This window comes from Sceloporus undulatus, chromosome 2, assembly GCF_019175285.1.
Source record: "Sceloporus undulatus isolate JIND9_A2432 ecotype Alabama chromosome 2, SceUnd_v1.1, whole genome shotgun sequence".
NCBI classification, from domain to species: Eukaryota; Metazoa; Chordata; class Lepidosauria; order Squamata; family Phrynosomatidae; genus Sceloporus; species Sceloporus undulatus.
Genome location: NC_056523.1, coordinates 61,467,635 through 61,478,569, shown reverse-complemented (window position 1 = coordinate 61,478,569; position 10,935 = coordinate 61,467,635). Strand labels below are relative to the sequence as shown.

At 38.1% G+C, this 10,935-nt stretch overlaps 1 protein-coding gene across 2 annotated transcripts in view; it reads right to left on the bottom strand.

Moving 5' to 3' along the window:
- Positions 1-526: 526 nt before the first annotated feature.
- The window catches only part of FGD3 (FYVE, RhoGEF and PH domain containing 3), a 122,357-nt gene continuing 111,948 nt past the window's right edge, over positions 527-10,935 (bottom strand). The window contains exons 17-20 of one of the 2 annotated variants that reach the window (XM_042451017.1): positions 6,954-7,106; positions 5,292-5,429; positions 4,857-4,997; positions 527-1,778 (exon numbers count right to left, since the gene is read on the bottom strand). In XM_042451017.1, the coding sequence (XP_042306951.1) occupies positions 1,554-1,778; positions 4,857-4,997; positions 5,292-5,429; positions 6,954-7,106 (657 nt within the window). In that variant the 3' untranslated portion in view covers positions 527-1,553. The remainder of the gene's footprint in view (positions 1,779-4,856; positions 4,998-5,291; positions 5,430-6,953; positions 7,107-10,935) is intronic. The other variant, XM_042451018.1, reaches the window with a different exon arrangement.

The window sequence follows — 10,935 nt, the reverse complement described above, 5'->3', positions numbered from 1 at the left end:
TTCAAGAGGATATTGACAAGCTGGTGTGTGTCTACAACTGGGCGACCAAAATGATGAAAGGTTTGAAACCACGCCCTATGAGGAGCAGCTTAAGGAGCTGGGTGTGTTTAGCTTGGAAAAGAGAAAAGGTGACCTCATAACTGTATTTAAATATCTGAATGCGATATAGAAGACCGAGGAAACTTATTTTCTGTCACTCCAGAGACAGAGACAAACAAATGAATTCAGATTTCAAGAATTCTACCTAAATTTTAGCAAGAACTTCTTTACTATTAGAGCTATTTAACAGTGGAATGAACCACCTCAGAGGATGGCCAGATTTGAATTTTTGGAGGTCTTTAGTGGTTTGGTGGGTGCCTTTCAGGAATGTTTTAGGTGTGTATTCCTGTATAATAGGGAATTGGACAAGATGGCCCTTGTGATCCCTTCCAACTCCATCATTCTATGATTCTACATCTGGAGGGCCACAGATTTATTCCCCAGCATTGACTCAAATCATCCTGTTTCGGGTAGCAGACTCAGCAAGCAATGGCATGGATTTTTATTTGCATACATAAATACTTTTGAAAACAAAAGTACACAGGAAACAAATTACAAAATCAGTTTATACAATTATCCTAATCTGAAGACTAAATCTTAGTTAGATCAGGTTTGTAAAAATGCTTAATGTATGGTATTTACAAATTATATAAATAAATCCTTGATTACCCCAAAATGTTAATCATTCTAAACAATAATAAAAAGTTACCTTGCTGGGTGTACTTAGAAATGTTGATTTATTGATATCCCAGTTTGCAGTATAAAATATTTGCTTGCATACCTTAAAAAAGGAGGTCATATAAAGAAATACGAAAAGTGTGGGTAAAAGTAAAAAACCAAATATATTTATATAGATATTATAGATAAATACTTGATATTGGAAATTTCAAACTGTCTTCTGCAACGGCTTCCAGAAGATCTTAGAAATGTACTCTAGTGAAAAAAAAAATCATTTCAAGAAAGAACAGTGTTACCAAAACAAATCCCATTGCATTGCTCATATAGGTCAGAGGAGACCATTATTTTAAAAAAAACCATTCAAAAGAGAAGACAGGAATGGCATGTCAGTGGCCAGCCACAAGCCTTGTACAACATTTAACTTAAAGGCAGCAACTCCATAATTCACATACTATACACATCCTTCACTTAAACAACAATTGAAAAGAACAAAAATACTGGGGATAAGGGAGCAGAGAATGGATTGTTTTCCAATTACCTGTGAGAAAATTAATGCTTCCTCTTTTTCTTTTCTTTTTTCCTTTGCCATTAATATCAACAAAATCACTATTAACAACTACACTTACTCATTCCATCTAACAAAGCATATGCTGAACAATCAGTACTGCATGTGACAAATGTACAATTAAAAGGGAGATAGGAAAAGAAATCACTGAAACTCCTATACAGACATACAGAAATATAAAGCCATGTAAGTGTTCAAAGTGCCATGAATACAAGGTTCAGGTGACTTCTTTTTTTCCTCACAGATACAGTTTGGACCACATAAAAAGACATTAAGAATTGCTCGCTTCTTCACTTGGATTCTGAGTCTCCCCTTTAGCTGCTTTGGTGAGAATATCCATCCATTTTATTTGCAAGTCTTCATCATCAGCACTGAAATACAAAGTCTGTTGGGACTGGCTGAGTTTGATAACATACTTTGATTCAAACTTCTCACCAGAATGTGGGAAGTCTATTTCATATCCTAATAAAGGTATACTGCGTGGAACCTGTCCATCCTAAACAAACACACACAGAAAGAAGAGAAAAGCAGAAGTAAAAACCCAGCAAAAGCATAATGAAATGAATACAGCATTTAATCAGTTAATAGGACAAAAATTCAGAATAACAATCCATTTGGTTGTTTGATGGTCCTGAGTTTTCTAGTCCTGAATTGGACTTGAAAACAAAACATGAATTGAAAAAAAAAAAAAGACTTACAGGAGTAAGTACTGTATAAATAGAGCAAGTTTGTTTTCTGCTGCTCCAGAAATGAGAACAGAAACCAATGGATTCAAATCACAAGAAAAGAGAATTCATCTAAACATTAGGAAGTCTTTAAACAAAAGTTGGATGCACGTTTTTTAAAAGTGCTGTAGCTATGTATTCCTGCATGGCAGGAGTTTGGAGTAGATGGCCCTTATGGATCCTTCCAATTCTAAGATTCTACAATTAGATTATACATAATTGATACCAAGACATTAACCCATCATGATTATTTCGTTCCCTGGCTTGGACCAGCATGCTTCTGTGCAGCTGAGTCCTGGAGCACCAATGATGGGATTGTCTTAAGCAGCAGCTCTGGGAAATCTTCTTTTACAACAGGGGTACACACAGCCTGAGGACTTGGGCCCATGTGTGGCCCTCAGCTTCTCCCCTGTACATCCTCAAAACCAGTGGCACCTTACCCATTTTCCCCACAGCCTTAATCCAAAGCTGTTTTCTAGCAAAGGAACAGTTCTCAGAAAGAGAAAAACAAGAGAAACAGTTCTCGGGGTGCCTGAATTATATGGCATGCACAGTGCATTTCAAGAAAGAGCAGTCAGAACATATCTGGGCACAGCCCTAGTTGTTGATGTCTGAGCAGTAACTGAGCAAACAGTGCTGCACTGGGAGGTCACCTGGTGATCCTGCACAATCCGATGATGGTAAGGTTTTACATTCCATCAGCATGCTAGATGGATCTATGTCCATGTATAACATTACAGACTCCTGATTCACACAACATATTCATGATATTGCTTGCCACAAATCACAATGCCATCTACTGAGGTAGCAAACTACATCCATAGCCTTAGTCTTGAACAGGCCAGCACACTGCCTTGGGAAAGTGGAGCATTATTTTCTATCAGTGGATGTCGTTTGGGTTTTTTTCCACACTAGGTAAGCTTAGCAACTAATGACAGATTTGTACTAGTGGTTTTTTTTCCTTGCAGGATTTGATCTCTTCTTTAAGCAGAAAAAGCAGTAGTAGCAAAATAAGGTCTGCAACTACTGCTACAAAGTTGGTATTCGGTAGAAACTAGGCTATGGGCACTAAAAATGTAAGCTCTGAAGCCTAGACTGCTTGCCTTCAGTATCAATAGTTCTTACTAATCTTATACACATACTGTGCTAGCATTTGGCAGAAGGGTACATTTCAGAGAAAGTGGTGTTCCTTTAAATTTCCAAAAGCATTTACCCTGTTGTGGCAAAATAAGAGATTCCTGTGACTTTAAAGGCTAATGCATTTGGTGGACATTAGTCCAAGAAAGCTTTTGTTATAAAAAATTTGTTAGGCTCTAAGCCACATCTTTGTTGCTATTTCTTTAGATGTACCACAACAACATTTTTTTTTATAACTGTACTTTAGCTGAAGTGCCCTTCAGTTTCCTTATAAATCTATGTAGGATTTCATGAATCAGAGAAAAACTCTACCACCCATTTGGCAACACAGGAGAAACCTACACAGAGATGAACTGAGGCGTTAAAAGTCTCCTATGATGCTTCTCTTACAATAATAATAGCAGCTTCTTGTTAAACCTATTTGCCTTTGTCCCCTAGCTCCTGGGACTGCAGAGGATGTGCACAAGTTTCTTTCTTTCTTTCTTTTTAGAGGGGATACACAGTGATTTTCACTACGAATGAGATGGGAAAGCAACTTTCCTGCACATTCTGTCTGTTAACACATTGCTGCTATTTATCAATCCAGTTAGAAACCAAGGAAAGATCTAATTACCTTCTTTAAGGAAGAAGAAAAAACTTAAAGAAGCTAATATTTGCTGGGACCATGTACTAAGTTCAAAATACAGCAAGGTCATTCTGTTGTAAAAGCAGGACAAATATCTTCTAATATCAAACACACACTTTTCCCTGCAATTAAAAATGGAAGTAAACTGCACTCCTAAAAGGTTTAAGAATTACTACACATAAAAGAGTCCATCTCATTCCTTAAGTTTTTGTTTGAATCACTCATCTGGTAATGTCATCTGGAAGGAAGAGCAGTGGGACATATAAGACATACTGGACAGCAAATTGTCAGATAATTCTAACAGCAGAAAACTGATAGGAAAGCATTAACAAAAGAGGCTGACTGAAAGATGGAAAATCCAGATCATGCAGAATCAGGCAGCTGCTCAATTCAGACAGGTATCTGGGGCTCATAAGAATCTTCTGACCCATCAGTTTGATATGGAAGAAAAGCAGTTCTCTTAACCCACACTAGGAGGTCATTCAGACATCCTTCTTTTAGCAGGATGATGTGAATAAACCAACCACATGTTTTGGGTTTGTTATTCACACCATTTATTCATTGGATCTGTACCTCTTCACATCTTTCTCTGTTCAGTTTCTCAGACATGCTCACCAGCCTGTGCCTCCCCCCAAGGGTGCTAGCGACTCCTTGGAGCCGCTGGTTGTCAAGAGATGGTGAGAACAGGGGAGAAATGAGAGAGGGTGAATCCCCCTCTCTCCTCGTTGGAGGGGAAAGACACAGCCAGGCATGTAGGGTTAAATCCCAGGTCTATTCAAATCATTATTCACATTGCCAACACTGTGATTCTTTTTTAAAAACTCAGAAGAAAACCCAGGCATCAATTATCCCAGGTTAAGTGGGTTTTTGGCACCCCCCCCCCCCCCCAAACTGAATCAAGTACATTCAGGATGCATGTGAACAATAAAGATTCAACCTGGATTCATCCCAGATTATTTTCACCATCTGAAACCCCCCAGCGTGCCCACCCAAAGTTTTGCAAATTATGATTTTAGCTCATTTCTCAGTATAACATGTTTTTATGTACTCATTTATTTTACTGCCATTAATATGCAGATATTTTTACCTGACTTCCTCCTTGAAGGTATAAGACAAAAGGTTCAGCCTTAGGAATGGTGACCCACACTTTACACCAATTTTTTCCTTTCTCTTGGAACAGAAGGTAGCTGCTGAAAATACTGTTTTCCACTCCCAAAATGTTTTGCTTCTATTAAAAAAAAAGCCAGTATCAATTCATACTCTTACTCTGAAGGCATTTACAGTTTATTATACACCTTCACAGCTTATGTTCAAATATTTGCTCATGCATACTGAATGTGCAAAGAAGTACAATTTCCAAGGCATCAATCTTTAAATATACAGGGGTTTAATCATCATTGCAAATAACTAGGATTAAAGGACCCAGCTGTAGGTGCTGAACTACTGTTCTTAGAGAGCACTAAGCTAAAGATTCCACCTCCACAGCAGAAGTTGAGAACAGCAATTAAGATGACACACTTACTTTCATGCTTAAAGTAGGTTGGAGGAGACTGAAAATTAATGAGGAAGCTGGTTCAGCACAAGTGAGTGGAGCCAGATTGCAATGCAGCTGCAAGGATAAATGAAAACTCCAGGTGGTGGCAGATGGGGTGTGTGGGGTCTGGGGAGAAAGGTGATCCCCCAGCAATCAGTTAGAACATACAGTTAGACATATGAAAGCTAACATCTCCCTGTGCAATCGTAACAGTTTGATAGCACTTTAGTTGTCAGAGAGCCATCCCCTGGAATCCTGGAATTTGTAATTTGGTGAGGATCTGAAAATTATATATTTTCACTCCCCTGAAATACAGTCTTAAGAGTTTCCTGGAACAGAATTCTCAGTTCCAGCATTCCAGAGGGTGGAACTATGACAGTTAAAGTGAAATAATAGTGCAATAGTTCTGTAGTGTGATAGAACTTCTAACTTAGTCTGGCACTGTTACGATTATTGGAAGAAAAACACTCCTTCCAGGGGTCTTTTACCTGAATAGTTCAAATCAGGCAGGGCTGAATCATACAATAAGGACACAGTTTATGCCTAAATATACAGTCTGAAACAGCACCAATATGTGCGGCAGAATTTTTCATGCCAGTAGTCTGCAGTTCATTCTGTCAGCTGTGTAAAAATGGGTATTAGATTTCACTGCACTTAATGAGCATGGCTCTCTGAAAATACAACGTTAGAAACAAAAGATATGTCCAATCAATTACCTGCTGGTGGGAGAAACAGCCCAGATCAGACTATATGTATCCTTTGTGAATTTCAGAGACTTAGCATAGAAATAAACATCTAACCCTATTAAAGAGAAACATTTCCCTCTCTTGATACCTAGGGGCTTTATTTTGCACAGCAAATCACGCTTCAGTGGCTTTTAAGCATTTGCATGGCTTTTAGTATTATCACAAAACTTGGATTTTGGAACAATTTTTTTCTCAAGATTGCCCAATAGCTATGCTAAAGTAGTTTTCTAGAAGGGTAACAAAATGTATTAATACCACTTAGTGGATCATATAATCCCTGTACCTCTTGTTCTTGATATCACCAAGCCTTATGTTAGTGGATGCTTTACCTATTGCAGGTGAGTCATCTGAGAGAAATGAAGGTATGTCTACTGCTGTGGAATCTACTGGAAAATCCCAATAGCAGAATTTGATCAGGCCTAAGCAAACAGCAATTAGGACAAAAAACTCTTGGAGAACCAGTTTTGGCATTACTAGCGGCAAAATTTGGCTAGTTTTAATTTTGTCTAAAAGGATATATGAAGGAAAAAATAATATGAACTGTGTGTCTGGTCAAATGAACTGTCCTGTCAAATTCTGAAATTATGCTGATGAATCTTACAGAAATAGTGACTTTCTTCCTTGCACTCTGATGGTCCAGATCCAAAACCTCCTTTGATATTCCCTTGATGTAGTGCTAATAGTGGAGAAATAAAAGCAGTGGATGTTTCTATCCGCAGAACAGCATGGGTTGCAAGTGTTGGCCTCTTTCTATGGTCATTGACCTCCCTACCAGTTTCCCTAGGCCTGTGGCCTAAATCTTGAATGACTGTGAGGTAAGATCCTGAAAGGGTTTTTAACAAGGAAAACTATGCTTTTGCTGCAGCAGCCAGTTGTTTCAGAATTGATTAAAAGGTAAGTATACCTCAATGGCAATCTTTTTCTTTTGTTCTCCTGCATTTTCATTGCCTGAGATGCATGGTGCTGCCGATGGGAGTTGAAAGCAATCTTTACACACTCGATTCTGGCGGCTGTTATCAGCAAGTGTTTTAAATTCAGAACATTTTGCACAGATAACCTGGGTTAAAACAAAAACAAAATCCCCTTACGATTAAAATCAGTTTGGTTTCTGTTCCAGAAAACAATGATACTGAGTCAGTGATAATCATGAAAGGTTTTCAGGCTCTGGGTCCAAGACATTATTCCTTCCATCAATCTTCCCCCACTTGCTCAGAATAAGGGAATTATTTTTGCCACTCTGTGCTATTTTCTAAAACCCTGCCTACAGAGGAAAAAGAAATGGGGGGGGGGGAGTAAACTGTATATGGATTTGTCCTCCTGTTCACTCTTCTAAAATTACAGAGGATTAAATATTTATTAGATTTCCTGGAAGCTCATCCAAAAATAAAATGAAAAGAGCTCTGTTTATGAAAGGTTACTGAATTTCATAAGTATGATGTTTCCTTTGAATCATTTTGAATTTAGGTTTTTTTTCTTTCTCTCTCAGCCAGCATGGTGTAGTGGTTTGAGCATTGGACTATGGCTCTGGAGACCAGGGTTTCAATCTCTGCTCAGCTCTGGAAATCAACTGGATGACTTTGGGATAATTGTACACACTCAGCCTCAGAAAACACCATGATAGGTTAGGCTGTCATAAGTTGGAAGCAACTTGAAGGCACACCACAACAACTTTCTCTCTCATGCACGCACACCAAACATAAACAATCTCTCTCTCTCTCTCTCTCTCTGTCACACCACACACACCACCCAACACACACACACACACAAACCCAGCGTTATTATTTGGTAATGCGATGTGACTCAGTAAGAGCATCAATATTTATTTGCTATACATTCCATGGAATGAATATAGCAACAACTGCTCATAGCAAATTATTTCCTTATCAAGAAACATTCAACAATGAAAGGAAAAGCAAGAGAGAAGATACGTTCTAAACAGGATCTGCATCTGTAAAGTGGTGGATGAATAGCAAGTTACTTTTTCTTAGCCTTCTCACTAACACCATCCAAAAGAGGAAGAACAACACAGGAGAGGAAGCATCTCACAGAGAGATGTTCACTGTAGGTTTCTAAAGACATTTTTGCTGATTCTTTTCTTATTTTGCTATTTTGGGTTGGAGTAACAGCATCCTGTGTTTGAATGAGCAAAATACCAATAATCCACTAAACAGTTAATTGTTTCACAAATTGGAAAGCCATTATGTGATTAAACTGATGAAGAAAGAAGCATTCTCTGAAGATGCCAGCCACAGATGCTGGTGAAACGTCAGGAAGAAACTCTTCAGGAACAGGGCCACATAGCCTGAAAAACACTACAACATGTAAGAGAAGATAATATCACTACTTGAGAGATACTTTAATAATTTTTAAGCAAATAATGATAAGTGAGGCATGCTATGTGAAAGCTCAGTGTACTCTAATTGAACCTTGTAAAATGGATAAAACAGAACTTTTTCAAAGCATTTTCTTTTGTCATTAGAATATCCAGAGGGCTTTCAAGTTAGTGCTGTGAAAGAAATGAAGGCAAGAGCTGAACATGAAATCTGAACATAGTAAGAAGGAATCTGACATATCAGCAGAATATCACTTTCTTTTGTTAAAAAAAAGTGTGTGGATGCTAAGCATATAAAGGAGATTTGGGTTTAAACATCAACATCCTTGTAAGCTTTCTGCAGAATTGGCTGAGAGAAATTGGTGGAGGTGTTCTACTTTCTGCTGCTCCTAGGTACTGTTCCTGGTTGCTACAGCTCCTCATGAGACAGTCCAATTAATCTGTATTTGAAGATCAGACTGCATAAAGACCTTAGTTCAGCAACCAAGTACATGCTTTTCCTGGAAAAAGCCCAGGATTCAGTCATTTTTTAGTGATGTAAGCAAGCAATTCAAGCAAATTTAGACAAGTCACAACTAAAAGAAAAGTATAATCATGCAGAATAAACATTCTTCAATAAATGGAAGAAAAGAGACATAAACCTCAGCCCTCCCACATGCATTCACTTAACGACACCTAGACCAAGGATGGCTCACCTGTTTGCTGCCTGAAGCAAATGGCATCATCCCCTTTCTCCCCAAGGTCAAGGTGCACAGTATCCAAGGACAATTTTTTTTTTTTAAAGTGCATGGGGTAGAAAATATCACTAGCCTCTCCCCATAGGAATACAAATATAATGAGAACTAACAATCTGTCTCCTTTTTGTGATTATAAAAATATATTGCTTGAGACAGCTGACTCTCTCTAAGGCCTGTTACAGACTGCCAAAATAAAGCTGCTTCGGGTCTCTTTGAAGGTATGCTGTTTAAATGATGCATGCATCCTAAGAATCTGAAAGCTGCACCAAAGCTGCACTCCAGTGCTTAGGAATGGAGTGTGGCTTTGGCGCAACCTCTGGACACTTAGGACCCATGCATAATTTAAACAGCATACCTCCAAAGGGACCCGAAGCAGCTTTATTTTGGCAGTCTATAACAGGCCTAAGACTGCTCTTGATATGAATATCTGCCAGACAGACTAAAGGTTATTCAGTATGTGTATGTATTTGTGTGTGAGTGCATGCATGCACATATTTGTTTTACATGCCAGCAACGTGCAGTTATTCAGAACTAATAATCAAGGTAGACTAACATGTATAAGTCTTGCTTGGTAATCAATGGTGATCCTGGGGAAATACAGCCTATCCATACTAAAAAAGTCATATTAAACCTCAAAACAGCAGAATGCTGAATTGGCAATGTTTCATTGCATAATTAACTAAATGGTGGATTCAATAAGATAGCAAACTTATAATACTGGAAATATAGAGTGGTGATAAAAGTGGCTATGATTCAAAATGAAAGATACTAATGGGATTCGGTGAAATGTTTTCTTTAGGATAATTATCTGTTTTGCCATAGATCATCAAACAGAATAAAATACTTCCTTCTGCTCAAAATTACTTGAGTATTGATGTCTTTCATTAAATGGGTCCTGGGAAAAGCAAGACAAAAATTTATCTTTAAAAAAAAGTAGGTATTTTTTTCATATCTGACTGACATACATATCTGGAAATATGTTTTTAAATCATCCTTGCAGCAAATCCTACAGGGTGGAACTGACTGAAATTGACAAGATTTCAACCCTGGCCAGCACAAACATGGAATCTGAGGATACTTCAGGCACTTTGGGTAAAGTGAAAAATATAGCAGACCCTTCTATTTCTAGCCCATCAATAAGTATGACTCAGCCATCCTCTGTAACCTACTATACATCCCATCTGAAGTTACAATGTTATTATTTAGGGCTACAAAGCAATTAATTCACTGTGATATGCATTTACTTTTTGAAGGACATGCTATGTTGTGGCATACTTGTGAAGGACATGTCATGTCAAACTGTTCATAAGATTGCTATTTGTTGGTGCTGTTGTGTCTCTTTAAGTTGTTTCTTACTTAAGGAGACCCTAAGACATGGCGTTTTCTTGGCAAGATTTGTTCAGAGGACATTTGCCATTGCCTTCCTCCAGGGTTAAGAGTATGTGACTTGCCCAAGATTGCCCAGTGGGTTTCTGTGGCTGAACAGGGGTTTGAACCTTGGTCTCCAGAGTTCTGGTTCAATAATCAAATCACTACACCACACTGACTCTCAAGATAGCTATACCCACTTCTCAACAATGAAGAAGCCACAGATAAAACGACAGAGACATGAAACCAGACAGATATTGTGAAATATTTCCTGGATTCACATTTCTGTAATTGCTTGCGCAAATACAAGCTTGTCTGTGGGTGTTCAGCCATTCATGTGTCTTACTGCACCATCCGCTTTAACTCAACCTTTTGATGTTGCTTTCTTTGTATTTTTTTTATTAAAATAATTTATATCCTACCTTTCAGAATACAAAAGCTTCTGTAAA